Below are 17,908 nucleotides of genomic sequence, written 5' to 3' on the forward strand. Positions count from 1 at the left end.
CTGCAGTTCCTGAGCTCTAGAGCACAAGTGCGATAGTTGCGGCACAGAAACTTAGCTGCTCTGTGGCACGTGGGACTTTCCCATATCAGGGGTCGAACCCATGTCTCCTGTGTCTCCTACATCGGCAGGTGGATTCTTTACCCCTGAGCCACCTGGGAAGCCCCCTCCTCTAGTTTCTGATTGAGTGCTCTAGGTGGGGGCTCAGAATCTGCATTTCCTGGATAATAGGGTGTTATTTCCTTTTTTGATCTCGCCATGTGGCCTGCAGGATCTTAGTTCCCTAAGCAGGGATTGAACATGTGCTTCCTTCAGTGGAAGTGCAGAGTCCTAACCACTGGACAACCAGGGAAGTCCCCAGAATCTGCATTTCTAATGAGCTCCCAGGATGCTCTGATGTCGTCCAGGCCACACTTTGAGAACTCCTGTCCCAGGGCTCGGTCACGGCCTCTCTGATTCTCGCTGAGCCACTGCCCTCTGCTTCCTAGCCGTGCCCCTTGGTCCCCCTTCCTCCAGCTAGGGCACTTGCTATGCCCTCTATACTGGTCTGGCCTTCACTGAGCTCTGGGTTAGCCCTGACGAGATAGAGAAAAAAGTGTTTTTCTTTGCTTTTCTCAACCCGAAGGAGATGGGAATGCTTCAAAGGGTATTCTGTCTGGGGGAGAAATGGGTTCGCTGAAGAACTGATGCTTTCAAAGTGTGGTGCTGGAGAAGACTCTTGAAAGTCCCTTGGACTGCAGGGAGAGCAAACCAGTCAATCCTATAGGAAAACCAACCCTGAATATTCATTGGAAGGACTGATGCTGAAGCTCCAAGACTTTGGCCACCTGATACGAAGAGCCGACTCACTGGAAAAGACCTGATGCTGGGAAAGATTGAGGGCAGGAGGAGAAGGGACGACAGAGGATGGGATGGCTGGATGGCCTCGTCACCTCAATGGACATGAGTTTGAGCAAGCTCCAGGAGATGGTGAAGGACAGGGAAGCCTGGCGTCCTGCAGTCCATGGGGTTGCAGAGTCAGACATGACTGGGTGACTGGACAATATCAACAACAACAAAGGGGGGAACTGAACGCAAGGAAGGGAACACATTTGGGGGTGGCTAGGGTGTGGGCTCTGGGCTGGTTGGTTTGTATTTGAGAGGCACACGAGTGGGTTTGTGGTTGGAACCTCTAGGAACTGGCTAGTCCATGGAAGGGTCAAACAGGCCCCAGATGTCAAAGCTAAAACACAGACCTGGTTAATGTAAGACTTGGTTAATCCAGGATGGTTCGCAGAGAAATGGGCAGTGGGAAGTGGTGTTGGCTCTGAGCTTCAGGTCCATTTTAAAGTCTCCTAAAAGCACCGTCCAGTCTATAAATCATGCTCTGGGGTGTCACTGCCTCTTGTCCTCCAAGCTCAGCCACTCTCTCGCATACCAGGTTAGGGGTGCCCCCTTCCTTTTCCTCTTTAGGTGAGGAAGGCGGTCCCTTGGTCAGGGTTCATGGACTGAGACCAGCTGCTGCCGTGTGAGGTCATAGACCCCTTACAAGCCCTCAGGGGACAAGTGTAACAGCGTGGGGTGTGCTGGGGCAGGGGGGTGACTGGAGCCACATGGAAGGTACCTCCTGACGGGACTCCAAGGAATCTCTTCGTGTGATTCACTGCACCAGAGCCTTCCTTCCAGCTGCCAAAGCCTGCAGAGCCCGCCTGTGACAGCCTGCCCTGGGGGCTGGAGTGTTGCGAAGACGACAAATCAAAGCTGGCTCAGCCTGAAGCCTGCATGCCTGTTGGGAGGGCTGGCAGGTGCCGTGCCCAGATGGGGTTTCTTATGTAACGTGACACATGGATGAGCCGGCCGTGGGTGCACCCGGGGCCCGGCAGGGTGACTCAGGCCCTGCCATCACTGCTTCCCAGAAACGTGGCACTCAGGTGTCAGCTGAGCAAATGTTCTGTGTGTCACTGTGATTGTTAGAAAGCAAAGGAGGGTCCCATGACGCAGTGGAAGCGGGGGCGGGGGTGGGGGCAGACAGTGGACACTGCAGGGGTATCAAGGCCAAAGGAGGTAGGCGGTGTGGGATGGGGAGGCAAGATCTGGAAACTTCCCTTTCCATTTGGACCAGATTGGAAGGCAAGGAAGACTGCCAGCAGCACGTCTTCCTCCCACCCTGGGTGGGTGGACGCTTGGTTGGTTTTCAGCAGCAGAATCCCATATGGTAAATAATCCTTGTGTCACTCATTACAGAGATCAAATCTCTGTGAAGAGGAGATCTTCCTCTTTCTGGTTGTAAGGCAATGGAGTGTCTCTTTCCCCCTACCACTGAATAGAGAGCAGGGCTTGTCCTCCACGAGTGGCCTGGCAGTGCCCTGAGGGTTTGGCTTCTAGGGGTCTTCTCCTGGACTGCCTACATCCCCAGTGCTGGCCCTGTGTCCCTGGCCCGAAGGTGGAGGGTAAGGTTAAGGGAGGCAGGGTACAGTTAGGGGACAGGAGGCCTCAAATCAGAGCAAGAGGGTCCTGCTGGAGCCTCCCGCGCCTGCACAGGGGGAGGGCTTGGTGTGTGGAAGGAGGACCGGGGGCTCTGGGCTGGGTGCCCCGGGGAGGGAGCATCAGTGTGACATAGGTCCAGTGTCCAGCTGGCCTCTGTGCATGCTCCAGGCCCCATGGGCAGGTTGGAGGGGAGAATGGGCAGCGGCCCTTGGTGTCCTCATCCCATTGAGTGTCTCTCTCTGAAACCAGGGTGAGGAGGAGGAAGCCAAGGACAAGCTGGGAAGAACAGGCCTTTCCACAATGAAGACTGATTTCCTCTGAACTGAATACAAAACAAAATCTCTCCTGTAGCTCTCAAGTGCTCTGTGCATTCTCTCTAAGCCATACCATCTAGAGACAACCTGGGCGCATAGGTGTGATGGGAACCACGTTGTTCCAGTCCACACTTGTGCAGACCAGTGTCCTACACTGTATGGCATCATCAGGCACAGACTCTGAGAAAGGAAAGGAACCTTTGAGCTTGTTGATGGTGAGCCATGGTCCCCAAAACACACCAGCATCCTCATCCCTGGGACCTATGATTTTGATACCTTCTATAGCAAAAGGGATTTTACAGGTTTCATTAGGTTGTGGATTTTCAGGTGGGAAGATTACCCTGGATTATTTCAATGGGCCCCCAATAGAGTCGGGGCTTCCCAAGTGGCTCAGTGGTAGAGATCCCACCTGCCAGTGTGGGAGATGCTGGAGACTTGGGTTCGATCCCTGGGTCGGGAAGATCTCCTGGAGAAGGGAATGGCAACCCACTCCAGTATCCTTGCCTGGGAAATCCGATGGACAGAGGAGCCTGGCGGGCTAGAGTCCACGGGGTTGCCAAAAGTTGGATGCAACTGAGCCACTGAGTATGCACACACAAATAGAACCAAGAGAGTCCTCAAAAGTGAGAGGGAAGAAGGTCAGGAAAAAGGCCACCTGTTGCTGGGAGCAGGGAGGAGATGGTGACGTGCTGGGGAGAAATGAGGACCACTCCAGAAGATGGAAAAGAGGAGGGACGGATCGTCCCCGGGGCCTTCAGTAGGACCACAGCACTGCTGACCCCTTGACTGCCACCTCCTGGGGCCCACCGTGGACTTCTGGCCTCCAGAGCGGTTAGAAGATCAGATGGTTTTGTTTTAGCCATTGTTGGTGATGACTCGATATAGCAGCTGAAGGAAACTAATACAGCACTCACTGAGCTCAGCCCTCTCTTTTTATAGCGGAGGAGGCGGAAGCCTGTTTGCAGTATATATTTTATTTTTAGTTTGCTAACTTGTAAAGTATTTATCAGAAGGGAATGACTTTTCTCCTGCCTCTGTGAATAAGACAAAGTTTTTTTCTGTAACTGTCCTGCTGACCAGAGCAGGCCTTAGAATTTTCAGTTTTACGGGGTCTGATTACTAAATCAATCCTGTGGATTTGATGCCTATATTTTCTTGAATCAAAATGAAAGAACTCTGATCTGATAATGAGTGAGACTCCCCTGGTGGCACAGTGGGTAAGAAGCCGGCTGCCAATGCAGGGGAAACGGGTTTGATCCCTGGTCTGGGAAGATTACTCCACATGCCGCGGAGCAACCGAATCTGTGTGCCGCTACTATTGAACTTGTCCTCTAGATCCTGGGAACTGCAACTACTGAGCCCGTGCACCCGAGAGCCCGTGCACCGCAACCAGAGGAGCCGCAAGGAGAAGCCTGCGCGCCACACCTGGAGAGGAGCCCCTGCTCGCTGCAACTAGAGAAAACCCTCACAAAGCACCGAAGACCCAGCACAAGCAAAAATAAGGAAATAAAATTATATAGAGAAAGAATGAGTGGATCTATGGGGATACTATGGCAGAGGCTGTCCCATTAAACCGGGGACCAGTAGCCCATGTTGTAATACACATCGCAGTGGCCAAGCCACAGCATCCTTGCCTCCAGCTCCCCTCTCATCAGCCCCAACCTCTGCCTCCACATCATTGTAAGGAAGGAAGAAAAGGGGGCCAGGTGAAGCTTGTTGCGGGGTTTGCAGAGGACGCTGCTGATTTCTGAACCAGAACGGACTTTGAAAAGTCCTCCTGAGTCTAAAAGGATGAAGACTCATTGCTTCAACCCTTGCAATAAACATCCTGGGTGACCTTCACCTCAAACCTCAGAGGTTTCGAGATGGCACAGAACATGCTGTGCCTTGTTTATTTCCCATCACTTGGTGGAGAAACTCTGCACGGGAAGGACGATGCAGAAATGAAGCCCTGGAGGTACTGCAGGGTGGGTTCCAGACCTCCGCAATAATGTGAATCTCGCAATAAAGTGAGTCACGTGGATTTTTTTTTTTTTTGGTTTTGTAGTGTATATAAAAGTGTAATACACTCTACTGTAATCTATTAAGCACGCAATAACATTATGTCTAAAAAAAAAGTACATACCTTAACTGAAAAATACTTTCTTGCTAAAAAATGCTAACCATCATCTGAGCCTTCAGTGCGTCATCACCTTTTTGCAATAGTCCTGTCAAAGATCACCGTCACAACTATAATAATCATAATGAAAAATGTGAAATACTTGGAGAATGGCCAAAATGTGAAACAGACACAAGTGATCAAATGCTATTGGAAGAGTGGCACCCCTAGACTTGTTCAAACCCAGGTTGCTGCAAACCTTCAATGTGTAATAAATGCAGTATCTGCTAAATAAAGTCCAGTAAAATGAGGTCAACCTGCACTGCTGCGGGCCCCTGCAGTCTGACTTGAATGACTGTGAGTCTGAGGCATTAATTTTTTTTTTTTTTAATTTTTGGCCACAAGGCATGCAGGATCTTACTTTCCCAACCATGAACAGAACTTGTTTTCCCCTGTGGTGGAAGCCTGGAGTCATGCAGATTCTTTACCATCTGAGCCACCAGGGAAGCCCCTTAACCACCCAACTGCCAGGGAATTCCCTGAAGTATTAGTTTTTTAAAAGGACTATTCAAACAATTCTTGTGTCTTGAGGATCAAGGTTTCCCATAGAAAAAACTGCTGCTGCTGCTGCTGCTAAGTCGCTTCAGTCGTGTCCGACTCCGTGCAACCCCATAGATGGCAGCCCACCAGGCTCCGCTGTCCCTGGGATTCTCCAGGCAAGAACACTGAAGTGGGTTGCCATTTCTTCTCCAATGCATGAAAGTGAACAGTGAAAGTGATGTCACTCAGTCGTGTCCGACTCTTTGCGACTCCATGGACTGCAGCCCACCAGGCTGGATTTTCCAGGCAAGAGTACTGGAGTGGGGTGCCATTGCCTTCTCCAAGGTTGTGTAAATTCCTCTTTGTGGATCATAAGGTAAGCAGTTACCCTTCAGCATGGCCAAATGCTGAAAGGCACATGGCGTGATTTCACTTCCTCTCTTTGGCGCTACTCATGTGGGCTGCCCTGTGCTATTCAGTGACTAGGATCCCAAAGAGGCGGGTCAGCTGGACTCATGTGTTTGGCTGACCACAGTGATAGTATGGAGAGGATTCAGTTATCAACATGCCTTTCATCCTGGGATGATGATGGTGTTTGGTGAGATTTACCTGCTGAGGTGAATGTACCCCCTTGGAATTTCTTTGGCTGGACTGCAAATTTATAGCATACTTTTTGATCTTACCATGTTAAAGTTATGGGACAGAAACAAGTATTCCCCCTTCAACTGGTCCTTGAAAAAAGATGAAACAGGGATACAGTGTAACATTTACTCTTTGCCTAATAAACTGTTTTGGTGGGTATTCCCAGCTCCTGGAGACCCAAGTTTGATTCTTGGGTTGGGAAGATCCCCTGGAGAAGAAAATGGCAACACTCCAATATTCTTGCCTGGGAAATATGGTCAGAGGAAACTGGCAGGCTACAGTCCATGGGGTCACAGAGTCAGACATGACTGAGCAACTCACACAAACAGACAGCTTCCATAAGAACCTCATCATGAAGTTACGCAAACACTAAATTAATCCAGTAAGCTCATCTGTGGTACCCCTATATGCCTGGACCTCAGTTTGTTCTGCTTTAAACTGGAGGATGGATTTGACCATCTCAAAAGTCTCCATCTTGCTCCAGTATGGTGTTTTTCTCAGATTTTATTTACTCATCTGAGTTGAGACCCCCAAGAATTACCTTTCTTGTTGTTGTTCAGTCACTAAGTCATGTCCAACTCTTTTGAGACCCCAGGGACTGTAGCCTGTCAGACTCCTCTGTCCTTGGGACTTACCAAGCAAGAATGCTGGAGTGGGTTTCCATTTCCTTGTCCAGCAGAATCTTCCCAACCCAGGGATGAAACTCACATCTCCTGCATTGTCAGGCAGATTCTTTACCACCAGGGAAGCCCTACCTTCCTTGTCAGCAGAAGAATAAAACTAGGGTCAGTGGGTGCTTTTGACTCTGAACCATTTGCCCTGGGTATGAAATTCCTAAGATTTCTCTACAAGGGTTTCTGTTTCTGCATTTTTACCTTTAAGAACATCAGTATCTGAATAAATCAGACAGAAACTGTCCGTTAGGATAGTAACGGGGATTTTTAAGGACATTTGGAAGTGTGTTTTTCCTTTCCATCCCCCAGCACCAGCCTGGGTCCAGGCTCATCCTCTCCCCAGGACTCCATCCTTTCTAGCTCCAGGGACTGCTCCTAAGGGGAGAGTTACCGCCATCTGTCTTGCATAGACATGAATTTCCACCTCCAGGGTACATATTACTCAACCAAATCCCACAAACTCTGATAAATATTTGGAAAAACCACCTTCTTCTTTCAGTAACAGTTAAACATCACATAAGACTGGGGGCAGGGGTTCTCTATCCCCAGAAGGACTTCACGGGGGAAATAGCAACTCTGTCCCTGGTTAAAGTTCCAAAGTCCTCTTTTTCCTTTTGAACAGGACTGTGGCAGGCAAAATACACATCCCTGTAAAATCACCTCGCAGCTGGAAGTACGCAAGTTTTAGCGAGTCACAAAAAATAGGGAAACTCACACAGAGTTTCCTTGGCCACTTCCCCATTTGAGTGATCACACACCCAGAGCTGCAGCTTGGAGGGCGCTCTCAGTGAGAAGGGAAAAGGTGTGTTCACAGCCACCCAGTTGGGGGAGGGACGCAAGCCCGATTGGGAAATCCCTAGACAACGAGGATATAAATTCCTGCCCGGCCGCTGAGCTTCCACTGAAGGTGAAAGGCCTGGCAGCCTTCCCAGGAGACAAGCTCCAGGTGAGCAATGCAGAACTGCAGGTAAGGGGAGACGGGATCGATCTGGGAGTCAGGGCACCTGGGCTCCATCATTTCTCCAGGGAACCTCAGGAAGCTTCCCTGATGTCTCTAGACCGCAAATTGCCCCTCCAGGTGGCTCCCTTCTCTCTGTGACCTTCCCCACCCATGGGAAGGTGACTTGGACCTTTGGCGGTTTCAGTTTCTCTGTCAAGAAAGGGGCTGGATCAGAGGGTTTCCAAGGACTTTCTATGATTGGAGTGAGTGAGTGAAAGTCGCTCAGGCCTGTCTTGACTCTTTTGCGACCCCTTGGGCTGTAGCCCACCAGGCTCCTCTGTCCATGGGATTCTCCAGGCAAGAATACTGGTGTGGGTTGCCATGCCCTCCTCCAGGGGCTCTTCCTGACCCAGGGATCGATCCCAGGTCTCCTGCATTGGAGGCAGATTGTTTACTGTCGCTGTGATTGGAGTGACAGGCGAAACTGCCATGGAATCAGGAAGAGGGGAGGAATGGCTGAGAGGGTCTGTCTCTGGCTCAGAGGAGGCTGTGCCTCTGGGATTTACACTGAGCTTAGAGGCTTTCCTCTTTGGAAAGATCACGGGATGCTTTCTTTTCCAAAGTATGAGTAACTTTTCTAACATCTGAGCTCTCGGGGTTGGCTGAGCCCCAAACCTTTTGGCCAGCTTGGAAGAGCAGCAGGCAGAGTGTGGTTAAGTGCCAGTCCCAGAGGCTGAAGGGCCCAAGTTCAAGTCCGGCTGTGCCTGTTATAACTGTATGACATCATGCGTGTGTTCCTATGGTGACTGTCTTTTAAGAACCCTGTACTTGAGTGAATCAGGAGTACCATCAACAGAGATGGTCCACCCAATAGCCAGCAGCTCACCAGTAATCCGCAGTCAGGAAACGTTAAGTAAGTGTAAGTGAAGTTGCTGTTGTGTCCAACTCTTTGCGACCCCATGGACTGTAGGCCACCAGGCTCCTCTGTCCATGGGATTCTTCAGGCAGGAATACTAGAGTGGGTTTCCATTTCCTCCTTTAGGGGATCTTCCCACCCAGGGATTAAACCTGGATCTCTTATGTCTCCTGCATTGGCAGGTGGGTTCTTTACCACTAGGGCCACCTGGGAAGCCCAGCAGAGTAAATGAATCCAACCCACATGGAGCTTGGTTCAGTGCCAGGCACAGGGGGGTGCCATCTGAATGTTTTCTCTCTGTGTTAACCGTCCTTCTCAAATCCAAACTCCGCTTTGGAAGCCTGTTCTCTCCCTGGCTCCCAGCTCCCTCGGGAGCCCCTGGCCCCACTCTGCCTCTAATGCTGTGTGATCCTGGGTCAGGGCGTGTCATCTTGGTAAACTGGGGCTGTTGAGTGACCTGCCCTTCGGAGTTCTTCCCGCAGCTCGCTGTCTGCGGTGGGGTGATGGGGCGTCCCTCCATGCCCCTCAGTTCACCCTTCCCTGAGCTCTGCCTTCCAAACAAGGCAGGGGTGGGGAGGGGGCGCCTCCCACATGCATCATGGAAGCGGTACCTTCCTTCAAACCTCATGACAGTCTTGTCCATTTTAATGGTATTTCCCACTTTTTAACCTGTCTGGTTATCCTAATGGGCAAGAAGAGAGTTCAGGTGGAATGGGGCGGGGGGCTGTGAAGACAGTCACTGCCGCATTTGTTCCCAGCTGGTCTGGGACCCCTCTCTCCATGCTGCCAGCCAGCCTTCCCCCTCTCCCCGCAATGTCTCTACTCCCACCAGCCCCTCAAAGCCGGGCTATTTGACAGTCAACACCTGGGTGATCAGGAATGCTCAGAGCTAGGACGGCAGAGGTGGCATCTAGTAAAGCACAGCTGAAGTAGAGCAAGCATGCAGCGTAGAGTCAGGTGGTCTTTTTGTTTTTTTAAGATTTATTATGTTTGGCTGTGCTGGGTCTTCGTTGCTGCGTGCAGGCTTTCTCTACTTGCTTGAGGAGGGGGCTACTTTTTGCTGCAGTGTGCAGGCTTCTCATTGCAGTGGCTTCTCGTTGTGGGGCACAGACTGTGCACACGCGCTTCAGCAGTCGCAGCTTCCGAGCTCTAGGGCACAGGCTCAGTGATTTTGGCACACAGACTTAGTTGCTCCGTGACATGTGGGATCTTCCCTGACCAAGGATCGAACCCTGCGTTGCAAGGCACGTTCTTAACCTCTAGACTATCAAAGAAGCCCCAGGTGGTCTTTTTACATCACCATCACCTGCTCTGTTCATGGGGGATACTAGATCATGACAGTGCCTTTGACAAGAGGTTCTCAAACCTGAGTGTGCTTCAGCATCACCTGAAGGACTTTATTAAAATGATGGCTGAGACCACTCAGGGTTTTGGATTCAGTAGGTGCAGGGGAGGGAGGGGGAGGAGGACCTGTGCTGCTCCTGGGTTACCAGGTGGTGCTAGGGTGACTGGTCTGGGGACCTGGAGAACCACTTCCTTAGGAGGTTAAGAGAGCTCATGTCCAGAGGCGAATCAGCTGAAACAAGTGAGTATATCAGTGTCGAAACCAGACCTCAGTTTCCTCTCAATTTTGTTCCCCACTCACGAAGGCGTATTGCTTGAAGGAGGGAGGAAGAGGACAGCGAAAAGATGAAAGGGATATGGAAGTTTCCAGTTGATGGGGTCACAGGAAAAATAGTGATGAGGATGGTGTTGCTCCTCTAGCTTCTCAGAATACCTGCTCCAGTGTTCTTAGCCCTGGTTGAGCATTAAAATCACCTAGAGAGGTTTTAAAACTCCCTGTACCTGGGACCAATTACATCAGGAACTTTGAGGGGTGAGGCTCAGGCATCTTCAGCTTTTAAAGCTTTCTAGGCACTTCTGATGTGTAGCCAAGGCCGATATCCACTGCTCTGTTCTACCTGCTGTGTTCCTCACTGGCACACTTTTATAACCTGTTTAGGGACTTCTTTTTCTTTAACATCTATTTACTTATTTGCCTGCATCAGGCCTTAGTTGTAGCATGCGAGCTCTTTAGTTGCAGCATGTTGGATCTTAGTTGTGACATGTTGGATCTGGTTCCCTGACCAGGGATCAAACCCAGGCCCTCTACGCTGGGGGCATGGAGTCTTACCCCCTGGCCCACTAGGGGAGTCCCAGAGGAGGGATTCTTAATGTGGGGTCCACTGAAGGGGCTTAGAATTCTGGGAGTCTGTGAACTTAGATGGGAAAAAAATTACATTTCTTTTTTCACAAACATCTAAGTCTCCCCTCAGAACCTGGGTTCTAAACCTGTTATGTATCTGATTGACTGTCATTAGATAAATGGGCATTTGATTCACCAGTAGCATGAACAGAGAGAAATCTGAGAATCTGTATGGAACTCCATCGAAACATGTCTGGAGCATCCTTGAGTTAAGAACCTCATATGAAACAGAAGTAATTTCCTAAACACAGGAGGTCAGTTATCATGGCACTTGATTATGGGCCAAAAGAGCTCCATTTAAAACTGGGATATTATCTTGCTATCTTGTGACTTGGACATATAACTTTATGTTTCTGGATGTTTCATTCATCCGATGAAATGGATGGATTAGAGAGCAGGGGTTCTTTTGTTGTTTTAAAAATGGTTTTGGATAGTACCCATTTCACTCAGATTTTTCATGGCACGTCAAGAGGAACTTTAAGAGTGCTTGGGCTTAATTGGGGAATTGTTAGTCTGAAAGTGGTCAGGGGCCAGGAAGTAAGTCAAATCTGTGAGGTTGTGAGTGACAGGGCCTGTGACCCACTGCAATGAGTCTGTCCCTTGGAAAGACATTTAATGGAAGACAGCGCCACCACTCTGACTGGAAGATGCACACCCACATGTTGAATAGGTCTGTGACCCCCAGTCTGTGGTTCCCAGCGTAGTTTTGACACCTTGTGACAATCAGATCCCATCACCCTTAAGTTAAAGGGACGAGGGCCCAATCCTGGCTCCGCCGCTTCTACTTGTATTTCCTTGGAGGTGTTATTTAACATCTGGAAGCCTCAATGTCTTTATCTCTAAAAGGAAAATACTAATATCTAGTTTGTAAAGTACTGAGAACGTTGAAAGAAATCATAGGTGTCAAGACTTCAGCCAGTGCCTGGCACATGGGGGATGGTCAAGAAATGTTAGTTGTCGTCACCATCCTCACCGTCATCATCGTCAGATTATCAGACACTGGCCTCAGAATTTCAAAACCCACTCTGAGAGGGCTGGCGTGATCAGAGGCACAGGGACTTAACATAATCTCTGCTCTTAATTCCTGTGGGTATCTGCTTACTTTATTTAAGGATAAGCCAGGCCTAAATATCAATGCTTCTCAGATCACGTGGGAGTAGAGCACAGCCGATTCTGGTTCCCTAGGTCTGGGCTGGGGCCAGAGATTTTGCATTTCTCATAAGTGGTATATGTCTATGCTGCTGGCCCAGGGACCACACCTTGAGTAGGAAGGCTTTAGAATATTTGAGACCAAGTGTTCTTATCTGGGAGCAAGGAAGTTAATGTATGGCTTTGGATGTGCCCTAAATTTTCTAGAGCTGATGGTCATCAGAATGCTTCCTTAACTGTCTGTGGTTGGCAGAATTACAAGACACCCCTCACTGATCATGCTTTGTTAAGCCCCTCCCCTTGAACGAGAGTGGGTTATACAAACATTATGGAATGGCTTTCCCACGATTAGGGGACCATATGCAGCAAAGGAGAGGGAATTTTGCAGGTGTATTTTAGGTCTCCAGTCAATTGACTTGAAATTAGTCAAATGGAAGGCCAGCCTGGCACAACCAGCTGGGCTCCTTATTTATTTGTGTATTATTTTGGCTGCGCTGGGCTCTGGTTGCTGCGAATGGACTTTCTGCAGTTGCGGGGAGTGGGGCTGCTCTCTAGTTGAGGGGTGGGCTTCTCCTGTTGTGGAGCACGGGCTCTGGGGTGTGTGGGCTTCCACGGTGTGTGTGGTTCACGGGCTTAGTTGCCCTGTAGCATGTGGGTTCTTCCCAGACTGGGGATTGAACTCATGTCCCCTGCACTGGCAGGTGAATTCTTAACCCCTGGACCACCAGGGAAGCCCTTAGTTCTTTAAAAGAAGATCTGGGGTCACAGTCCAGAGTAAGAGAGATGTGAAGTAGAACCGAGATTGTCCCTTGGCTCTGAGGAAACAAACTGTCCTGTTGAGGAGAGGGCCCCGGGGCAGGAAGCAGCAGCGGCCTCTAGTTGCTGAGAGCGGCCTTGGCTGACAGCCGGCAAGAAAGTGGGGACCCCAGCTGTAGAGTTGCAAGGAACTGAATTCTGCCAACAGCCCCAGGCACGTGGGCCGGGACCCCAAGCTTTGATATCTGCCTGTGGGGCCTCCCTGGTGGCTCAGCTGGTAAAGAATCTGCCTGTAATGCGGGAGAACTGGGTTCAGTCCCTAGGTTGGGAAGATCCCCTGGAGAAGGGAAAGGCTATCCACTCCGGTATTCTGGCCTGGAGAATTCCATGGACTGTATAGTCCATGGGGTCACAAAGAGTCAGACACGACTGAGCGGCTTTCACTTCACTGTGGGACCCTAAACAGAATCTACCCGAGCAGGTAGGCCCACAGTGATGTGAGCTCATAATGGGGCCTGGTTTCGCGTCACTGAGTCTGTGGTCTTTTGCTCCAGGGCAATAGAAAGCAAATCCAGTGACCTCATTCTTCTCCTGGATTGCTGTGCCTAAAGAGAACTTTGGTAGACAATGTCAACTTCAGATTATCTCAACACAAGTGCTGGGGTGAAAAATTGGTGTTTCTATTTGTTGTTGTTCAGTTGCTAAGTTGTATCCAAATCTTTGCATCCACACAGACTGCAGCACGTCAGGCTTCCCTATCCTTCAGTATCTCCCTGAGTTTGCTCAAACTCATAGCCATTGAGTCAGTGATGCCATCCAAACATCTCATCCTCTGTTATCCCCTTCTCCTGCCCTCAATCTTTCCCAGCATCAGGGTCTTTTCCAATGAGTTGGCTCTTCACATAGGTGGCCAAAGTATTGGAGCTTCAGCATTAGTCCTTCCAATGAATATTCAGGATTTATTTACTTTAGGATTGACTGGTTTGATCTCCTTGCTGTCCAAGGGACTCTCAAGAGTCTTCTTTAGCACCACAACTTGAAAGCATCAATTCTTGGGCACTCAGCCCTTTGTATGGTCCAACTCTCATATCCGTACATGACCAAAGGGAAAATAGACACTCAGGAACAAGGGAATGAACCTATGGATAGAAGTAAACCTCAGCCTCCTATCAGGGTGCCCTGACTATCCGAGGTGGCCGCCATCCAGCAACAAGGGTTCAGGGTTCTCCATGGTAGAAGACAAAGCTGGGTGGGGGCGTGGATTAACCAGAAATAAAACTCCTGGGGGTGACCCACGTCCTTCCCGCTTCCTTATGATAACCAGTCCTGTGACCGTGCCTAACTTCAAGGGTACAGAGAAGTGAAATTCCTTGTGCGCCTCAAGGTAGCACCAGTCCAGATGCTGGGAACCTGAGTCTATCAACCCCTGTGTTGCCAGAGAGGAGGCAGAATTTCAGGTAGCTCAGCTTCAGGATGCTTGACTCACACCAGGGATGGATCTGGCTGTCCTGGCCGCCTGGGAGAAGCCAGAGGGAGCACGTGTGTGAAGGGAGTACCACCAAAATCTTGGCTTTCTCTGCCCACTGAAGTGGAGTGAAAAAACATGGAATTTGGAGGAAATAGAAAGGCAGCTTTAATCCCCAGCCGGCAGAGGGGGAGAACACGATCGGCTCGAGCCTCAAGAATTGTGTCCCTTTCCATGAGGAACCTGGGGGCTTATATTCGATGAGGGCTCACAGTCAGGGTGAGGTGATGAGGAGCGAAGGTGTAAGGATCCTGTATTCTTTCTCTTGCATTGTTTTAAAAACAGTCATAGGCTGGCATTGAGGCCGGCAGTCTGGTAGCCTGTAGTTGAGTCTACTGTCTTTTGGGTGTTGTATTGGGCCTTCTTTCTATAATGTAAAAAAGAGAAAAACTACAAGGGGTGATCTGTGGGGGAGAGTGCTGTAAAGGTGAGCAGATACAGGATGTAATTAGCATACAGTCAAAGGATAACAGGTGCAAAATGGGAGCTGGGGGGCGGAAACACAAACCTAGTTACAGACTGCAGATGAGGAACAATTAAAGTAAAAACTAAGAGTGGCCAGGCCTGCTTACTCTTCTCTTTATCTTCTTCGGTCTCAGGAAAGAAAAGAAAAACTCCTTCCTCTCTTTTCCTTTTCCCTGCAACAGAAACTCTCCCTCTGGGCCCAGAGGAGAGCAAAGAGTTTCTTGGTGGGACTTCCTGGGTTGGTGGACAATCCAGTCATTTCTGGGCTGTCTTCAGGCTAATGACTGGGGATTCTTGTGCCAAGGACTTTCTCCACACCCGATAGACCAGAATCGCTTGGGTTTCCTAGCGTGATTGGTTTATTTTGGCTTGATTTTCACTTCTCTTGTCTGTGCTGGGCACAGGGCTGGGGGGAACTTAATGCCATTTGTGACCCTTAGGGGACAAGCCATTCTGGGTGGGCATATTTTCCAGGGAGTAGGAGATGATCTTTTAAAGCATAAGAAGAAAAATCTCCTCTGTTCTGACAGCTTAATAACTTGGGGAGGAAATATTTCCAAAATATATGTATGGGGGTGAATATTTGTACTCACTGCAAGCTGATGTCACAAAAATGAGCTTTTAATAACTTTTCTAATAATCTCATTTGATTCCTGAGGCTCCTGTCAACTTAAAAAATGGTCACAACCTAAAAGTTGAGAGCTATGTTTCATTTGATGGGAATTTTTTAGGACTTCAGGCCTGGGAGACAGCATCTCAAGTAACCCTGAGAGAATTACTCTGAGGAGGTGGTGGGGAGGAGTTAGGTTGTATAGGAGTTTGCAACAAAGGGTAGGTAGTCTGAAAATCAAAAGTATTTTTGTGAATTACAGAAAACCAATCTCAAATTAAGGAATCCAGTGCCCTCCTGTGTATGGGAAGATGCAAGAGTCTGGGCTCACTAAAATCATTCCTTCCATATGTATCTCAAAACACACACCCAGTATCCTGTGTTTTTTTTTTTTTTTTTCACATCCTGAGTTCTTCAGGGCTCACTGTAGAGGGTGGCTGCACCCTAATGGTTGCCAGGGCATGTGTTCTTCTTCCTGAGTGCCCTGGAGGGCTGGAAACGCTGATGACTGTGACATCCTTGTTTACTGATATGGCAGGAAATACTCCACTTCTCACTCCTGTTAGTGAGTAAAGGGGAATTTAAGCTGCCAGTCCATGTTATTCTGGTCTAGGTTGGCCCAGCTCTGCCTCTCTGGGTTTTATTCAGTCTCTTTTGGGTATATGGCTCAGATGGCAAAGAATCTGCCTGCAATACAGGAGACCCAGGTTTGATCTCTAGGTCAGAAAGATCCCCTGGAGAAGGAAATGGCAACCCACTCCAGTATTCTTGCCCAGGAAATCCCATGGACAGAGGAGCCTGGCGAGCTACAGTCCACGGGGTTGCCAGAAGTCAGATATGACCGAGCGACTGAAGCTTTGGGTAGATGCTCAGTCTCTGAGAGTTTCTGACCTTGCCACCTACTTCTTGCCAGGACCAGAGTCTGAGAACTGGGGAAGCTGTGTCCCCAGGGTGTGATGGGGAGGGTGGCTGGTCCCCATCTGCTGGCCCGGGGGCTCCTCACTGGCTTCCATGAAGATGGTCCTGGGCCTGGCTGGCCACACAGTGTCCACCTAATATCTCCTGCTGAAGTTCATGGCTGGGAAACCCAGGGTCTGGTCTTGCCTGGGAGTCAGAGCCAATGCATTGGCTGACGTGGCCCCACTGTGCCCCCTGATGGCCCCAGGGGTTCTGAACGACTGCGGCTTGCTGGGAATGAAACACGTGAATGGAGTATTTGAGTGGCAGGATAAGCTGAGCTGATTTACTGACTCTCTTGGTTAATGGTTCCTGGGGCAGAAGTTGGTCAAAGTTTAAAAAGTTTGACAGGGAATGAGTGATTTTATTTTTTTATTTAATTTAAAAAATTTATTTTTGTTAAAAAAATTTTTTATTGGCGTATAGTTGATTTATAATGTTGTGTTTCAGATGTATAGCACAGTGAATCAGTTATATATATATATACATCTATTTGCTCCTTTTTATTTCTGAGATTCTTTTCCCATAGGTCATTACACAGTATCGAGTGGAGTTCCCTGTGCTGTACAGTAGGTCCTTGTTGGTTTTCTGTTTTATATGTAGTAGTGTGTATTGGTCAATCCCAATTTCCCAGTTTATCCCTCCACCCTTCTTTACCCCCTGGCAGCTGTAAGTTTGTTTTCTCCATCTGTAGCTCTGCTTCTGTTTTGCAGATAAATTCACTGGGAAAGGGTGATTTTAGAGAGAAAGACGCTTACTGGTAGACAGTACAGTAGAAAGAGAGTGTGTAGCCCATGGTGGAGCTGAGTCTGAGCCTTACCAAGTTGTCGCCTTTGAGATTCCGCCGAATATGGCCCAATGGCTGATTCTGCCAAAGAAGGGTCTTCCTGTACCCTGGCTTCCAGTTAGCGCATCTGTCTCCCTGACCCCATTAGGGTCAAGGCTTGCCGCTGACACAGCCACGCAGACCTGAAGCAGTCCCACCGTCGTGCTCCAAATTCCCTTAATCCCAGGCGGGAGGGAAATGCTAGCTTCTCTTTTCTACAGGACAAAAACAGTGTGTGGACATCTCTCAGGGATTCCGCTCTGAACCAACATGTTTGTCTGCCTCAAACCTGTCTGTTATTTCTCTGTATCTGAAGTTAGAGAACCTCAAATGCCTAACATTCTGTGCTTCCCAGAGACCTTGTTCCAAATACTTTTTATTTGGCTTCAACATTGAATTAGTAGTTGCTTTTCCAAGCTTAATTTTGATGTAAATATTTATTTCCCCATAGGTTTCAGGGGGTTTTGTATCACATCCCTGAAACACCCTGTTTAGATTTTTAGGAATTTGCAAACTGGACGTGACTCAGTGGTAGGCGTGAGGCTGGAGAGATATTTGACTTCACCGATAGTCAAGGTCTGGCACCGTGTGTTTGTGTGCTGGATGACTGTACTTCCTGACTCATAGATGGAAGCCACTCGTAGTGGCTTAAAACCTTCCGGGAACAAGGTGAAGGTAGAAATGAAGAAAAGTTTCATCTTCTAGGTGAATTAAGAGAGACACTCAAATATACTAGAGAGTAAAATTTTTGCTCCTTTTATCTCTGGAGCTAACGTTTGCTTATTTTA

At 49.0% G+C, this 17,908-nt stretch overlaps 1 protein-coding gene across 2 annotated transcripts in view; it reads left to right on the plus strand.

Moving 5' to 3' along the window:
• The first annotated feature begins 7,572 nt into the window (after positions 1-7,572).
• The window catches only part of IL1R2 (interleukin 1 receptor type 2), a 36,356-nt gene continuing 26,020 nt past the window's right edge, over positions 7,573-17,908 (plus strand). The window contains exon 1 of one of the 2 annotated variants that reach the window (XM_040267759.1): positions 7,573-7,677. Coding sequence is in view for 1 of the 2 variants with exons in the window: in XM_040267758.1 (XP_040123692.1) it covers positions 7,685-7,698 (14 nt within the window). In the remaining variant the exon portion in view is untranslated. Of the gene's footprint in view, positions 7,699-17,908 lie in introns of both variants that reach the window. The other variant, XM_040267758.1, reaches the window with a different exon arrangement.

Source organism: Oryx dammah, unplaced genomic scaffold, assembly GCF_014754425.2.
Source record: "Oryx dammah isolate SB20612 unplaced genomic scaffold, SCBI_Odam_1.1 HiC_scaffold_25, whole genome shotgun sequence".
In the NCBI taxonomy this organism is placed as follows: domain Eukaryota; kingdom Metazoa; phylum Chordata; class Mammalia; order Artiodactyla; family Bovidae; genus Oryx; species Oryx dammah.